The 17,058-nt window shown below is 47.9% G+C and overlaps 1 protein-coding gene across 1 annotated transcript; it reads left to right on the plus strand.

Annotated features, from left to right (window-relative positions):
- Positions 1-1,541: 1,541 nt before the first annotated feature.
- Positions 1,542-16,714, plus strand: RBM5 (RNA binding motif protein 5). Its single transcript, XM_042799373.1, has 24 exons — positions 1,542-1,691; positions 1,838-2,297; positions 2,572-2,727; positions 4,704-4,773; positions 5,251-5,324; positions 7,656-7,739; positions 8,312-8,372; positions 8,537-8,602; positions 8,752-8,912; positions 9,849-9,946; positions 10,410-10,497; positions 10,712-10,789; positions 10,878-10,950; positions 11,480-11,565; positions 11,902-11,980; positions 12,230-12,321; positions 12,875-13,039; positions 13,519-13,665; positions 13,746-13,817; positions 14,269-14,448; positions 14,658-14,732; positions 15,213-15,310; positions 15,389-15,518; positions 16,063-16,714. The coding sequence occupies exons 1-24, from the start codon at positions 1,675-1,677 to the stop codon at positions 16,186-16,188; spliced, it is 2,736 nt and encodes a 911-aa protein (XP_042655307.1). The 5' UTR covers positions 1,542-1,674; the 3' UTR covers positions 16,189-16,714.
- Positions 16,715-17,058: the final 344 nt, after the last annotated feature.

Raw genomic sequence — 17,058 nt, forward strand, 5'->3', positions numbered from 1 at the left:
CGGGCAACCAGCCTGGAGGCAAAACTTTTTCCTTAGGCAAGAGGAGGCAGCGGCCAGGGATGACAGTGGAAACAACTGTCACGTCCCCGGGTAGCACAGGCACCCTGTGGCAAGCCTGCCTGCCTGCCCGGCGGGCCCCGGACCAGGGGTGACCCTGCTGCCAGATGCCCCTCCAGCCAGCACCCCTCTGCTCTGGGGCAGAGAAAACAGTCTTCAGAGGGCTAAAGCCTACATAATTTTGCGTGTTGAATCACTTTTCTTGGGTCCCTGCCAAACAGGCAGGGCTGAGGAGAAGGCTGGGAGGAGGAGCAGGCAATGGCTGCCTTCTCCTGCCTGCAAACTGCCTTCCTATACAAGAGGTGCCCGTCCCTGGGCAGGAGCGGCTGAGCAGCCAGTGCGGACACGGGTGGCATGGGCAGGAGGCAGAGCTGTCCTTCCTGCTGGGGACATGGAGGGGACAATGCAGCTGAAGCCAGAGCATCAGTGGCTTCATATCTGCCAGGCTCGGCCACATCAGCCCCAGGCAGCGCAGGGTGAGGGGACAGCCCCGTGACCTCCCTCAGGGGAAGAAAATATTTAGTTTTACCAAGGCAGGTACTCCCCCAAAAGGACTGCAGCCCACGGAGGAGCCCGTGCCAGGGCGGGTGAGATGAGTAAGAAGCAGGGAGTAGCAGGAGGAGACCAGCGGCTCCCACGCCGTGTGCCACCCACTTGCCTTACCAAAGGGAAAGGAAAGGCTGGCTGCAGGGTGGGGAGACCACAGGGAGTGGAGACCACGAGGGGGAAGTGGAGGTGGTGGCTGGCATCAAGCCTGGGGAAGGAAAAGTGCTACCCAAGCCCTCCCTCTTTTTTATGCATTCTTTGCTTCTCCATGCCTGGATCTGTAGGTACACCACCTGCTTCAGAGCTTTCCCACTTCTACAGTCAACAGCTCAACGTCCAAGTGGGAACCAGTAACGAGTGGTGTCCCTCACTGGTCCATACTGGGTATAGTACTATTTAATATCTTGACAAGCTGGAGGATCTGGGGTCGCTCAGCCTGGAGAGACCTTACTGCAGCTTTTCAATATACAAAGGGGGCTTGCAAGAAGTGGAGACTTTTTAGCAGGCCCTGTAGTGACAGGATAAAGGGCAATGGTTTTAAAATGAAAGAAGGAAGGAATGTCTTGTGATGAAGGTGGTGGGACACTGGGCCAGGTTGCCCAAAGAAGCTGCTGCGGATGCCCTACCCCTGAAGGCGCTCAAGGCCAGGTTGGACAGGGCTTTGAGCAACGTGATCTAGTTGAAGATGTCCCAGCCCACGGCAGGGGGGTTGGACTGGGTGATCCTTGCCGGTCCCTCTCAGCTTGGGGCAGCCTGCGACCCCAGGACCCGCAGGGAGGCAGGGGAAGGGGGCACGGCCCCGGCCGGGCACTCCCAGCCGCCCAGGCCCGGCTGCGGCGCCGCCCTCCCCGCACTACAACTCCCGGTGTGCCCCGCAGCCGACGGCAGCCGATGCGCATGCGCACCGCTCGGAAACTTCGAGGCAGAGGGCGCGGTGCCTGCTGGGTAGAAGACGACTAGTCACCTCGGCGCCATTTTGTGGCGAAGGAGCGTGGGGTTGCGCGCGTGTGTTCGGCGCCCCGGGGTGGCGGTTAGCGCTGCGCTGTGTGCTTGCGGATCTTGGACAGCGTCATGGGCTCGGACAAGCGGTGAGCGTGGGTGGGAGGGCGAGGAGAGAGGGGAGGGAGAGAGGGGAGGGGGCGGGCGGGCGAGCGGGCGGCCCCCTCGGGGTGGGCGATGGTGGGAGTTGCTGCGGGCTTTTCTGGTTGTGAGCTCGGTCCGGTGTGCCCCTCAGCGTGAGCAGGACGGAGCGGAGCGGCCGCTACGGCTCCATCGTGGAGAGGGAGGACCGTGATGAGCGAGAGTCCCGGAGTCGGCGCAGGGATGACTATAAGAGGTCCAGCGAGGAGCGCCGCGGTGACCGCTACGATGACTACCGCGACTACGATAGCCGCGACTACGACAGCCGAGACTACGACAGCCGCGATAGCCGAGACTGCCGGGACTACGATAGCCGCGACTACGACAGTCGCGACAGCCGGGACTGCCGGGACTACGACAGTCGCGACAGCCGGGACTGCCGAGACTACGATAGCCGTGATTGTCGTGACTATGACAGCCGTGACAGCCGAGACTACGACTGCCGAGACTACGACAGCCGGGATTGCCGAGACTACGATAGTCGCGACAGCCGAGACTACGACAGCCGAGACTATGACAGAGACTACGATAGCCGCGATTATGATAGCCCAGAGGTGAGTGGAGCAGTGGGTGCTGCCACACGGGGCGGGTGGGCTCCCCACGGCGCGGGGTCCCGGTGCGAGCCCGGTGCCAGGGTTGGCATCCCCGAGGGTTTGTTAGAGCGAAAGGGGGGGGGGGTGGTGGTGTACTGCCTGAGGCCGTCAGCACCGAACCTGGGAGAGATGGTTGTACGGGGAGTTGGTGTGTTGGTTATGATTCGTTTTTCTGGCACTGCGGGGGCACGCCGCTAGAAACTGCAGTGGTTAATTCTGAGCGCTGGCTTCTTAGAGGGAGCGGGAGCGCAGGAACAGTGACAAATCAGAAGATGGATACCATTCCGATGGCGACTATGGAGAGCACGACTACAGGAACGACATTAATGATGAGAAAGAAAGCAAAACCATCATGTTACGTGGCCTTCCCATCACGGTTACAGAGAACGATGTAAGTAGCCAGAAAGGGGCTTTGCTTTTCTTGCATCTCAGGAAGTGTGCGGCTTTGTGTCAGCAGGTCTGGGTGGTAGTCGCTGCTGCCATTTTGTTGAAAGCTGCATCATGGTGGCCCCCGTTAATGTGTTGGTCGCACTGCCATTTTGAATCCTAAAAGGATTTAAACTGTTACTGTTAAGTAACAGGTCAACTGAATGTTAACCAGTTTATTTCAAATGGGAATAGTCTTATGCATGTGTGGATGCTTTCCCTAAGAGTGGATTTTAAACTACCTGCTCTTTTCTCCTCCTCTGTATAGGAGGGAAGAACTAGGTTTGGTTTTTTTTTTTTCTCTCCCTGCCTCCCCTACTCAGGGAGAGGGACAGAGAGGAGGTACTTCCTTGAATTTTTCCTGATCTTTATTGAGGCCAGAAGTTCTGATGCGTGAGGTTACACGCACCGAGCTCCTCAGCTGGGTACGGCCCTGCACAAAGCTGCTTTGTGTACGTACCGCAGGGGAAGTCATAAAATGGCTGCTGTGGAGCTGACAGAGCAAGTACAAATGAGCTTAGTACATGGTTCTCTAACTTTCTATTAAAAAAGATGTTGAAGGTGATCAGCTTTGAGCTTTCTTTTTTTATTCTTTCTAAAATTTTTTTCTTCCTTCATGGATTATTTTGATTACCAAGATAAAAGCCCACAACTGTTACTTGAGGAGTGAGGGGGAGCCGTGTAAATGCTGAGCTATTCCAGGGTGTTTTCAGGCAGACTCCGCCTCTGCTGAGATCTTTATGCATTGATTACCAACACAGAGAATCCTTTTGCATCACTTTTGCAATGGAAATTTTTTTTTTTCTTTGATTATTCACTACCTTCCTAATATTGAGGTTTTTTTAATCATCGTGTATTGGCTAATATTTTTGTAGGTGCTTGATAAAATGTAGGCTCCTACATACAAATAATGTAACCCAGTCAGACATTACACAGAGCATCTCAGAACGGTTTCTGATTCTGAGGAGTAAATGTTGTGTGGCTCTACAGTTGTGCAAATAACTGTAGCATGTTTTATGGGACAGTTTCATTCTGGACTATTCTTTAGAGTGTAGGTGATGTAACTACTAGTTGCTTTCTTAACGTTGCTTTGGTACTTCTGACTGGGTATGTTTTTTTCCACTTTTTTAATGAAAAAAAGCTACTTGCACTGAAGATGTCAGTTCCAGTCAGCCTGGAAACACTTCACAGCTTTAGATCAATTTTGAGTTTGCTGAGCCAGCCCTGTTGTATATAATGTAGCTTGAATTCTGTAGGAGCTGCTGAGAAAAACCTCTGCTTGTCTTCTGATATTAAAAAATTTTTCAAAGTGTTTTTTTCCTACGTGTCTCTCCACAGTAGTGTGTAGCCTGTGCCACAACTTAAGCAGCTTTGTTAAGGAGGCTGAAGAACTGATGTATCTTTTAGCTTCTTCTTTAACAGTATGTTCTTCACAAATCTACTTTTATCTCCTGAAAAACAGAAGGGGAACTGTTAGAGAATGAGAACTGTAGCGTGAAGCTTGAGAACACAAGCTTGAAGCTTGGAGCCTCGCAGTATAATGTTCATGTTTTTCTTTGCTAGGAGCCAAGGGTATTTAGATATGCAGGGAGAGGGATGCTGGCAGCGTTCTTTATAAAAACTTGTGAGCAAGCACAGTATTTGCCAAATCTTGCACAAAAGCCTTGGAAAACAAGATCTTAGAGATTCGAATCCTGGATGATTCTGTGACCTAAGTGAAGATGACAGTTTAGCATAGCAAAGAACTATGTGGGTTCACTGTGGTGCTCATCAGTCTCCTATTAGATTCTCCATAAAGGTTTATTTTTCTCTGTGATAGTGTTGCATATGTTTTGTTTCTGTGTACCTCTTGCATGTACTGTAAGGTAGGTTGCTTCTGTGACTGTCCTAGCTGCCTGCCAAGATGTGAAAATTTAACTATCTGATTAAAATCTCATGCAGATTCGCGAGCTTATTGAGTCCTTTGAAGGTCCTCAGCCTGCAGACGTGAGGCTGATGAAAAGAAAGACAGGTGAGAGCTCTTAATCCAGTTTTTGATACCGCCTTCCTCTTCCCCAGCCCAAAAGAGTATCCAGAATTGTCCCCAAACTGCAAGCACATGCAATAAAAAAAATAAAAGGTTTGCCATGGCTAAGGAATGTGGCTTTTTGGAAGACATTTAGATAGCTGGTCAACATGTTAAAAGAAGTCTGTCTACAGGGGGTTTTGTTAACAGGTATTGGTAAGTAATACTAGTATAAACCCATTTAATAGTATATAGTCTGTTGCATGGTTACCTTTAAACATGGATTCGAATCGAGTGAAATGTAGCCAGTTAAGGGAGCTTGGTTCCTTGCCATGGCAAAATAACGAGCAGATCCCAGCAGTTGACGTCGCATTTGTAAAGCTGCTTTGTCATGAAGTAATGAAGCAGTTGGAGAGAGATTCACCTGTTTTAAAGGAACTGACTAACACAAGTATCCCGTCTATATCTGAATGCTGTCTCTAGGTGTAAGCCGTGGTTTCGCCTTCGTGGAGTTTTATCACTTTCAAGATGCTACCAGCTGGATGGAAGCCAATCAGGTTGCTTCACTCACCAAGTCTAGATATTCCTGAAAATGGAACAAGTCTGTACAGTTTAAAAAAAAAAAAAAAAAAAAAAAGGAAAAAATGAAGGTGGAAGGAGTGGTTTGTTCCATAACAGTGATTTAAAAGAATAAAAGCTTTGTATATATTAAAATTTGTAACAGTAGGACTAAATATCAAGTAAAATTAGGAGAGAAAATCGGCTATTTTGAGCAGTCCCTGGTAAAATGTGTCATTTTTTAAAATGACTTGGTTTCAATTTAATTGGCTCATGGTTAGCAAGTTGTCCTTAGAAAATCCTAATTTGTTTCCACCTGATGTTTCCTTCTCTGTTGTCAGAGAAAGCACCAGATCTCTGCATTACGTTGGTATTAACCCTGAAAGAGAAGTGTCAGTTCGTGGCGTTAGCGTGTTCCCCTAGTTAAAGAGGGAGAACTGACTCTTCTAGAGGAAAATCATGTTTATTTCAACTAAATTTGGTAGAGGATGAATGCTTGCATATGTTATGCTGTGTATTTTGGCTTTTTTAGAGTATGACTTGATAAGGAGCCAAAATGTGATGAGTCCTCTAGTTTCTTTTCCAATTAGATTTTCCTTCTGCATTGCAAACTGTTCCACTTGCTTTTGCTCCTTTTTGAATATTCATAATCTGTTTTAACAACAGAACTTTAAAATACTTCTCAAAGTGAGCAAAGTGTATCAAGCCTTTTTTTTTTTTTAACAACTAAGTATTTGATGTGAAGGTTCCTGGGCAGCATGAAGAATGCTATTCTGCTCTGTTGGTGTTATGCATAAAGAAATGGTACCACAATGGGATTTATAGGCAGGCAGTTCCAGCAGATGGAAGTCGTCATCTCCCTTACGCTGGAATAGGGTTTCGTGTGTCCCATACCGTGGGAGATTTCCCCAGCCAGAGGGCAGCCTTCAGATGCTGTTTTCCTGACATGCTGCTCAGTAGGGTTGGTGGATACAGCGGGAAGATTTACATGAATTTAATGCTGAGCGTATTTTCAGAAACAAGATAATTTTAATATATACAAAGCTGTACTGATGCATAAGTTACTGAAACATACTCAAATTCACTCCGGTAACCAGCCACCCTAGTAATAGGGAAAACATAGAATCTCCCCAGCAGCCCGGTTGCTGACTGTTAGATGAAAGAATGATGTATTGCAACTATGCCAGCAGCTTTGTTTCTATGTGTGCATATCCAGTGAGTGCTGGGCCCTCCAACCCCCCCTCCTGCCGGTAGGAGAAATGGCTTTGCCCTTCTTAGTTGTGCAGAATGTGAGAGCCATATTCATGCTACATCTGTGTCAGACCCTGTTACCAGAAAAGCCATCAGTCTTGGCAGTTCTGTGGCACTTCTGCAGTAAGCCAACCTGCTGTAAAATTAGTTCTATTAAAATGTCTGGGGTTTGGCCTCTTAATATGCGCTCTCTCAGACGTGCTTCCACCTGTTTGACTATGTTGATGACCGTATTTTGAGAGGGCATTCTGCATTCCCACACTTGGCAAAGTGTGAGGCTGAGAGTCAAGGCTTCTTAAATAGATGTAAATTCCTAACTCTGAAGTCAGAGTGAGAGGACATGCTGAAAGCATTATGAACTTTTCCTACCTCTGGAGAAGCTTCACTTGCAGTCTAGTTACTCATTTTGGAGAGCTCATGCCTGAATGAAGAACACAAACCTCTCGTGCAGGCTTCCAATTGAACTGATGTATTAGTCAAAGGAAACCGCTCTGAGTTACATTTCAGTTGATGGCACTTACAATCCAGCCTCCAAGGGGTCTAAGCAGGGTCCCCTTGGGAGGAGTTACTGTATTTTCAAAGGGACACTTCTGAAGAAAGTGCTTGGAAAAGTAATCCAAAGGTGGTTGTTAAAAAGTCTGGGGTATTTGGAGTAGGGGAAGAAGTGAAGCAGTCACCTAACGACATGTTTAAAAAGTTGCTCAGTGCTATGCCAGAAGTGAATAGAAATGTGGGGGCAAAGAGACTCCTAAATGTGTTAATCCTGAATGCAGCAGGTTAGGACTTTGTCTCCTTCGAGACACTTTCTGGTTCCATGTCAGCGTTTAGTGTTTGGCAGCTTTTTCAACACTCCCTGATTCCGTTTATCTTTGCTCCACATCCCATTCTCTTACTGCCCTCGTCCTCCTCTCTGCAGGATTGGATGGGCAGGGTGTAGGTGGCGGTGGTTGTCCTCCACATCCTCCCCATATGTTGTCCATTTAATTCAGGAGCACTGATTCCTCCGAAGGGTGCTCTACCATGGGAAAATAGACATGTGTGCCTCGATACAGGAATAATTGAAACCACTTTTTTTGCAGAAAAAGCTGGTGATTCAAGGGAAGCAGATTGCGATGCACTACAGCAACCCCAGGCCTAAATTTGAGGACTGGCTTTGCAACAAGGTACAGTGCATGTCTTTATCGGAGGGAGTTTGTCTAGGCTTCCGCACTTCTGAGCAGCTCAGTGGTTTGAATAAAGTGATACATGATTCACTTGGCTCATGCTGCTGGTCCATATGACAGCAGTAGTAAGATGCAGGAATTAAAAGGTTTTGCAGCTCTGGCAGCAATGTAGATGGAGTGGCAGAAGCATTGCCCCAGAAGATGCAGAGGTTGTGCAGTGAGCTGTACTAGAACATGAAGGGATTAAGTGATGACTAACCCAGTATTGAATCGCTGCTGGCCTGCTGCATAACTGCAGTGTGCTCAGGTAGTTACTATGCCTGAGATTGTAAGTAGGAGATGACACAGTTAAAATAAGTAATTTGGGAGGACTGGGGAAAAGGTAGCTGGGATGTTCTGAAAAGCAGTTACGATATGGACAAGGGTGGCTTTTGCTGTTCTGGATTATTCTGGTGGGTTTAGCTTCATTATGTTACTTTGTGTGAATGTCTAGTTTTCATTATTGAACAGGAAATGCCAGCATTGTTCCAAATTACCCGAGTTTTTACTAGGCTTCTCTTTGTTTCTTACAGTGCTGCCTTTACAACTTCAGAAGGAGGCTAAAATGCTTCCGCTGCGGAGCGGACAAATTTGGTACATTACACTGATCTCTTTGGCTGTGTTTGATTTTGTGGGAAAGTTTCTGTCCTATGTAGAAAATGTAAAAGTTCACTGTAGGTCCTGGGCTGGGTTCTGAAATGCTGAGTTTGAGTGAATGAGCTATATTGTGACTAAAATATTTTCCTCTTATTATGAAGATTCAGAACAGGAGGTACCACCTGGAGCAGCAGAAGCCGTTCAGTCTGTGGATTATTACTGTGATAGTAAGTTATCTTTGACTTACTGTTTAATGTGAAATGTAAACATGGGTACTAAAATCCTTCCTGTACCTCAGACTGCCCACTGAAGAACTTGAAGTACACTGGAAAGCTGTTGTGTGCACAGCTAATGTCAAACTTTCTTTTCTCCTCAGCCATCATTCTCCGAAACATTGCTCCTCACACAGTAGTGGAATCTATCATGACTGCGTTGTCTCCGTATGCATCTCTGGCAGTCAATAATATTCGTCTTATCAAAGACAAGCAGACTCAGCAAAATAGAGGCTTTGCGTTTGTACAGCTGTCTTCTGCCATGGTGAGGGCCTTCCTGATGCGTTGGAGAGAAACAGCTTGTTAACGTGCTTCTGTAGCTGAAGCATTTGGAGCCTCTCAGCTCTCTGAAGGGCCGCCCCAGTTCAGCAAGGTTTAATTGGCACTCTGTGTGTCAAAGCCTTTCATCATTAGCTGCAATTTAGGAGGTGGTAGGATGTGAGCACAGTGGAAAGCTATTTTTGTAGCGGAGTGTTGTTCTGAATTGAAAGCTAGTTTCACACTTGAATCACAAAAATAGTGGTCTGGGATTGTATTTCGATGGCAAAAAATAAGGACTGGGGCATATAATGTGGGAGAAGTTGTCCACAGAATTGGGCTGCTTCCACCTTAAGGGACAGAAGGGGGATCTTGCTGCTCTCTGCAGCATCCAGTGGGAGGGTGTAGGGACAGCAGAGACATGTTCTTGAGGCTACACAGGGATAGGAATGTTGGCAACAGCCATAAATGGAAACATGGGAAATTGCAGTGAGGTACAAGAAAAACCTCTTAACTCTGAGAGAAGTCAAATACTGTCACAGGGTCCCTGAAGGGCGATGGAATCTCTCTTCCTGCATGTACTAAACTTGATCAGCAACGTGATCTGTTTGGACCTGCTCTAGGCAGGGTGGAACATTTTGCTGTTGGATGGAAATGGGTGCCTGATCGCAGTCTCTGCTGGCCTCTCGTTTGAAGGAATTTGGGGCAAACTGCTGCTTTATAAAGTTAAGATTGTAAAGATGTTTGATAGCAGTGGCCCAGGGAAACAGTATCTGCACATGGGCTGTGATCAGTCGCATTGTATTAATCTACGTGTGTATAGTGTGAAGAGATGGGGGTGTTCTTACAGCTTTCATTCGCTCTATGTGAAAAGCTGGAGCTTTAGGGACTTTTGAATCCTCAGTAACCTGCCTTTCATAATAATGAGTATTTACTCTTGTAGGATGCTTCTCAACTGCTGCAGATTTTACAGAGTCTTCAGCCACCATTAAAAATTGATGGCAAAACAATTGGTGTTGACTTTGCGAAGAGTGCCAGAAAGTGAGTTGCGATAGCAGTTGATCTTAATTCTCTCCCTCCCCGCCCCTGCTGCTGTTTATGTTAGAGATTTCGTTGTTGTCACCCAGGCTTTTGTTTTACTGTCACTCCAAAGTTTTGCTTCCCTTAAGTGTCTCATGTTGCATGCATCCTGCTCTTCACTGTGTGAGGAGGGTGAAAGCGGTGTTTCTTACCACCCCTGTTTTCAGTCCTATGAAGATAGCATCGTAACTGCTTGTGTACACAGCACACGTGTTTCCTTGGAGACTAGTGACTTGTTAACTGTACAACAACGAACCTAAAGTCCCTTTACTTGCCAAGCAGTGCTTTGGCTCATTCATTACAGTCAGGATGTTTTATAACTGCCAAGAAATCCACGTGTAAGGGCAGACTCTACCCCCTTGCATAGGGAGACACTTCAGAAAAAAGCAGTATTTACACAGACACGTGATTTTTGTGCTTACAGAGACTTGCTTCTGCCAGATGGTAACAGAGTCAGCGCCTTCTCTGTGGCAAGCACAGCCATTGCTGCAGCTCAGTGGTCATCCACTCAGGTATGATTTGAGGCTATTGCTCATAGGCCTGCTTTCCTGAAAATTAAAAAGTAGTGTATATAATTTCACTGCTGCCCACTTGCTTGGTTGAACTGACCAAAGCTGCCATGACAGATCTGCTCTTTACAGTTAAGCTGGAGCCTAAGCAGTGTTGAAAATCCTAAATGCAGTAACTTAATCTGTCTCTGACAAAAATTACCTGTTTGAATTTCAGCCACAGACTGGAGAAGGGAGCACCCTGGACTACAGCTACCTCCAGTCAGGACAGGATGGCTACACACAGTATGCTCAGGTTAGTAGCAGCAGTTGTGGTCTAACCAGTAGGTTGTTGTAATTTGGGTATCTGCTTATCTTCATTGGTCATTCGTTTCCCTTTGCAGTACTCCCAGGATTATCAGCAGTACTACCAAAATCAAGGAGGAGTGTTGGACACAGACACAGCTACCATATCAGGTAGTGCTTCGACATGTGGGAGATGCTGCTGTTTGTAATGATAATTTTGCAATAGCGGTATTTTACCTTAGTCTTACTGTTATTTAGTGTGTAAAGGGTGACACGGCTCATGTTGCTCTCAGGATTTCTGAATGAGTACGTGTTACTAGTGAACCATAACACATTTGTTCAAGTGGGACCTCTAGTCTGTGAGATGAGAGATCAGCCTCTGTTTCAGACTACTGACAAAAGCCTTGAACTCAGGAGAACCGCGTAAGCAGCTCTAGACAAATCTTCAGTGCTAGCAGCTGTCAGAGGCCAGGAATCACTGACTCCGGGAGCAGAATATTTCCTCCTGAAAAGGAAACTATTCCTTGTCTGGGTAGAAAATACCCACTGTGTATCTGTCTCCTTTTGAACGTTTATTGCCTTGTTTGGCTGCTGGAGCTGGAATTAGGAGCTGAAACTGTAAACAAAGTAATTTTAGCCCTAGGATGAAGTACTGTTTTACAAATTAGTTGGCTTATCCATTATTGCTCTCTGTTGGCAGGAGCTCCGGTCACTACCACCACAGCTGCAGTTGTGTCCCAGAGTCCTCAGTTATATAATCAGCAGACAAACTCACCTGACTCTCCGGTAATTGCAGCAGTAATTACTCCTTGCTTTCTATGCCAGGGTTATGTGGGATATCTGGCTTAGCTGTAGCCTTTGCTCTTCAAAGTGGATGGTGCAGCAAAGCTGCTGAGTGTCCACAGGTTAGTCACGGTGCTTGTGGTCATAAGTCATCTGCTGTTTCTTCTCTGTGATAGTTTTGATCTTTGTTAAAGGTGAGTGCTAAGTGTATTGGTGAAGAGGAGCTAGCTGTTGTATGCGTGGTGTGGGCTGCTCATGCCTGAGCTTGCTGTCGTTGTTTCCTTGTACCTCGGTGACAGATTTTTCTAATTGAAGTTCCTGGTTTGGGGTTCTTTTCAGACACAATCAGCACCACCTACCACTAGCACTCAGGCACAGACAGCTCCCCCGACTGGAGTAGTCCCTGGAACCAAGTACGGTAAGCAGTCAGCAGTTGCTCTTGGGGACGGGTATCTGCATAGCAAGAGACTTGGCTTTGTCAGAGTGCTCTGTCACTGTATGTCAATGGTGAAGCTGTCTCTGGACCAGAGTGTATTCTGCGTGGGTGTTGAGAGCCCTTCACAGGCTTGTCTGCCGTCAGTAATCCCAGAATTTTACCTGAAGTGGAGGAAGATACCTGTCTGAATTCGACTGGAATGACCATATCCCACACTTTAATTTATTACAGCTGTCCCTGACACTTCCACCTACCAATATGATGAATCTTCAGGATATTACTATGATCCTATAACAGGGCTCTACTATGATCCTAATTCCCAGGTAAACACAAATTCTTCCCACCTGTCTTAACCGTTCGGGCCATTAGTTCACTGTCTCTCATCATGTGAGTGAGACTAACTTTGAGGTGCACAAAATGCTGAGTGTAGCAGGTAACTCAGCAGTGTGCCTAGGGCTGGGGCTTGACTTCCCTCTGGTGTACCCCTTAATTTTTCTCTCCTTTCCTTAATTTTCCTCCCAGTTTGGCCCACACAGGATTAGCACCCGTCACAGACACTGTAATGGAGCTATTTCATTGCAGAGGGCCCAGCAAAGTGCACGCAGCTCTGGGCTCTGGTGGGTTGTCTCTTGGGAGAGGCAAAAGGTCTTCTGTAGTGCTGTTGGGCAGAACACCTGTGTTCAGGGCCAGAGGCTTCAGCCACTTCATGCCTTTGGACTCCTTTGTGAAATGTGCAAAACTTGCTTTTGGCATCTGCAAAATACCTTTGCATTTGATGTGGTGGTCTGAATCGGACAGCTTGCCTGGGTTCTCCCTTGGATGCATAGCTTGTATGAGGTGTTGAACCATCTGACCCTCCCTTTCTCTCTCTGCCAGTATTATTACAATGCCTTAACCCAGCAGTATCTTTACTGGGATGGCGAAAAGGAGACCTACATGCCTGCTGCGGAAGGTATCACATACCAACAGACAGCTACCACAACCACCACCAAAGAAGTGAAGGAGAAGAAAGAGAAGCCTAAGAGTAAAACAGCTCAACAGGTAAAAGACAAAATGGAATCATAACGGGGCTAAAGTTTTCTGTGGAATGGGATAATGGTTCTCCTTTTTCATGACAAAGGAAATCCTGGGCTATTCAGTGGGGTGCGTGTTTGTAATTTGCAGGCATTGTAGAGGGCTGAGGAGAGGTGGAGTTGGCAAGGCTTCATTGCAGAAATAAGCTCTGCATAGGAGGAATGTATATGGAATTGTGCCAGGATCAGTGGGAGTATATCTGAGCTGTCACTTTGAGGATTAGATTGATAAGAAGGGTTCATACAGTGAAACAAGCAAGCTGCGGTACCTTTGAACACTGTATACATGGAAACAGCTGCACTACATCCAGTGTCCTGTGATTTTAAAAATAAAAGGTAGTGGGTTGACTTGTTCTGGAAACTGTATACGAGATTGAATCTGTGTCATAGGAGATTGATAGCTGTGAGAGGAGGGGAGCTGTGTGAACAAACCACTCTGCATTTCAGATTGCTAAAGACATGGAGCGCTGGGCAAAGAGTTTGAACAAGCAGAAAGAGAACTTCAAGAATAGCTTCCAGCCACTGAGCACCAGGGAGGAGGAGCGGAAAGAGTCGGCAGCTGCAGATGCAGGCTTTGCCCTCTTTGAGAAAAAGGTGAAGGTGCTGGCAGCAGTGTGTGGTGGGCTGTGGTGTGGCAGGGAGCTCAGCGCTCATGGCATTCTTGTCTCATCCAGGGAGCTCTGTCTGAGAGGCAGCAGATCTTGCCAGAGGTGTTGAAAAATGGGGATGATGAAAATCCACTGAAGGTGAGTATGGGATACCTGACAGAGGTATTCCCAGTGGTTGCTGGTAAAGCACTTCAGAGGAGGTCTAGCAGGTACCTGCTCTCCAACCTGGATTTCCACAGCATCATCTGTAAAAGGCTGTGGTGATTGCAGTGATCCAGTGCGAGTGCGGTGGGCTGGGTGACTGAGATACGCTGAGAAGAGCTGTGATTTCTTCCAGCCTCAAGAGCTTAGTTGAGGTTTTGAGGTTTCTAAAAACACTGTACTCAAGTTATTGTTTGGCTAGTGGGAGCTAAGTCTTGCAGCCACTGGAGTATGTGGTTCTTTTGAGTTGCAATTCATCCTTAGTAATGAGAGTGATGCCCCTCCTGTGCGACAAACACATCTACAGCCTCTGTGTTCCCTTTCTGGGCTCTCCTCTGAACGCTCGCGATGCTGTTGCTGTCCCCTTAATGCTCCCCTTCATTTCCAGCGTGGCCTCGTGGCTGCCTACAGTGGTGATAGCGATAATGATGAGGACTTACTGGAAAGAATGGAGAATGAGGAAGAGAAGCTGACTGACTGGAAGAAGATGGCTTGTCTGCTGTGCAGAAGGCAGTTCCCAAACAAAGATGCTCTGATTCGGCACCAGCAGCTGTCTGACTTGCACAAGGTAGATGCACTGTGCTGTTGAGAAAGTACCTCATCACCTTAATTCTGTGTGTAGACCAAAGTCATGAGGCATGTTGCTGTTTGGAAAACTGTTCCTTTTAAAGCAGAAATAGTTGCAGGTGGATTGTTGCTCTCCCAGAATTCAGCTACTTAGGTAAAAAGAGCGGTTGTGCATTTCACGTTGTTAATGTGAATTTCTTCTTGTTTCAGCAAAACATGGATATCTATAGGAGATCAAAGCTTTCAGAGCAGGAACTTGAAGCCTTGGAGCTGCGTGAGAGAGAGGTCAGTGTTGAGATGAGCAGATGAGTAGCTCATGGAAAACCTGACCAGATGATATGTTGAGCTCTCCTTATCCTGACACACATCACTCGAGATAATCCTTGTTAGGCAACCCCTTCTTGGGTCAGGGTTCAGAGCTGTCCTGTTACATGGAGAGAAGTGTCCCATATCCCACAGCTGCTGTTTAGCAGGGAAGGGTCCTTCCACCTCCAGCTCAGGGCTGCCAAACAGCGACCCGAAACCTTCGAGTGGCAATCAGCAGCTAACCCAGCCGGTGCCGGGGCCGGGCTCTCCCTACCCCAGAGCAGGTTCTGATGTGCTCCGGGGACTTGCATTTGAAATTCTCCGTGGTGTCAGCCAAGCCATGTTTTAGCTGGCTGCAGTGGACAGCTCGCTATAGTAGCGGGCACTGAGCTTCCTTTGCAGCTCAAAGGTGAACGAAGGTGTCTTTAAATCGGTCGTAACTCTGGTTGCCTCATGCAGATGAAATACAGAGACAGGGCAGCTGAGAGGCGGGAGAAGTACGGCATCCCAGAGCCCCCCGAGCCAAAGCGCAAGAAGGTCTATGACGCTGGCACAGTGTATGTATCCGACAGCTCCTCAGCGATTCCTTCAGTACACAATGAGCAGTTCCGTTAACTCGTCTCTTCTTCCTGCAGTAATTATGAGCAGCCCACCAAAGATGGCCTTGACAACAGCAATATAGGCAACAAGATGCTGCAGGCCATGGGCTGGAGGGAAGGTTCAGGCTTGGGAAGAAAATGCCAGGGCATCACAGCACCCATTGAGGTGGGTAGAGATGAGGTTTGGAGCCTTTTTTTTTTTTTTTCCTTTTTTAATCCAGAAGCAGTCATAGCTGAATGCCTCCTGGGCAAGAAGCTGTGCCGTCCACAGCACAGCTGCCTCTTCACATTAGCTCCTGCTCCTGTTTGTCCCACCAGATGCTAAAGCTGGGGCAGAGCAGGGGCTCGGACAGGCAGGGCTGTGCTTCCTTATCCCGAGCTCTGCTCGTGGGGCGCTGCGGCAGCGGGCCTGCGCCCGAGCTGCCCTCCCTCCCGCCCGCTGTTGGCTTCCCGGGGTTTGCCTGTGCTGTGGGAGCCGTGCTCTGGGCAGGTTCACTGCGGCTGCTGCTGGGCTGGGGGCGGAGCAGTGCGAAGCCAGCAGGCGTGGGATGTTGCGTGCAGTCTGATCTCTTGGTGTCAGCGTTCGTGGCTGTGTGGGATCCCCAGGGAAGCTTGAGAAGCTGGCAGGATGGAGGAGTTTTTCTGTGGCGTCCTGCACGGCAGCGTGGCTTCTGCCTGCGGAGCTGAAGTGTGTGTCTCTTCCCTTGCAGGCCCAAGTACGAATGAGAGGAGCTGGCTTGGGAGCCAAGGGCAGCTCCTACGGTGTCTCCACGGCCGATTCGTACAAAGACGCGGTGCGGAAAGCCATGTTCGCTCGCTTCACGGAGATGGAGTAACGTGCTCTGGCCCCCAAAGCCTCTCTTAGCCAGAACTGACTGTTAAACGCTGTAGCCTCGGTGGCCTGGCTGTATTCTGGTTATGGTTTAGAGTTGACCATTTCGTTCCCTTGGACTTTTTTCCCTCTCGGCATGTAACACTTCCATGAGCAGATTGTTTGAACTGCCCCAACTTCATGCTGGAGAGTTCCTGGTTAGACCAAAGGGGATGCCGATCTTTATACGGTCCTGTATATAGTGTAATGTATTTTGTGTTTGGAGTGTGTTGTCCAGATGCCGTTCCTGCCCTCCAGAGCAGGGGCAGGACCTGTTAGCTGTGGTTTCACACTATGTGCTCTCCTTTTGTTGTATTGTCTATCTGTTTTGTTGTTTGTTTGTTTTTTTTTTTTGTTTTGTTTTTTTTTTTTTTCAGAGAACTTTCCTGTACATTTTGTATGATACATCTTTGTATAGACTTTTTGAAGACTTTGATTCTAGTTGCCAGTTTGGCTCATTTCCAAAAGAAATACATCCAAAAATGATCCTATTTCTGTTTCTCGGTGGGTGAATGAAGACTTAAGTTGCCAATGCTACTTGTCCTTTCTGTGGTTCTGCTTCTTCCTCGGTGAGACTCCTTCCTGCAGTCTCTCTCCCCCCCGCAGCGCTCCTCTCACCTGCTTCCTTTCACTCCTGCGCTGCACCTTGTTCCGAGGGGCTTTTTCACAGCTTGGCCAGGGACGTGGGCTGGGGGAGAACCTCGTGTCCCTCCCTGCCAAAGCTACAGGAGCAGGACAGGACCGGAACTGTCTTCTGCAGCTTGCTGGGGAGCTGGTCCCCTTGGCGGGGGGCTGAAGGGAGGGTGGCCAGCCTGCCTGGCCCAGGGTGTCTGTG

The sequence above is a fragment of the Tyto alba genome, unplaced genomic scaffold (genome assembly GCF_018691265.1).
Source record: "Tyto alba isolate M040663 unplaced genomic scaffold, T.alba_DEE_v4.0 Super-Scaffold_3, whole genome shotgun sequence".
NCBI classification, from domain to species: Eukaryota; Metazoa; Chordata; class Aves; order Strigiformes; family Tytonidae; genus Tyto; species Tyto alba.

Bases quoted from the DNA above. Each gene is read 5' to 3' on its own strand.
- RBM5 (XM_042799373.1), top strand. The intron at 4,774-5,250 runs GTGAGAGCTCTT...TGCTGTCTCTAG, and splicing joins GCTGATGAAAAGAAAGACAG to GTGTAAGCCGTGGTTTCGCC. The intron at 13,040-13,518 runs GTAAAAGACAAA...TCTGCATTTCAG, and splicing joins AGAGTAAAACAGCTCAACAG to ATTGCTAAAGACATGGAGCG.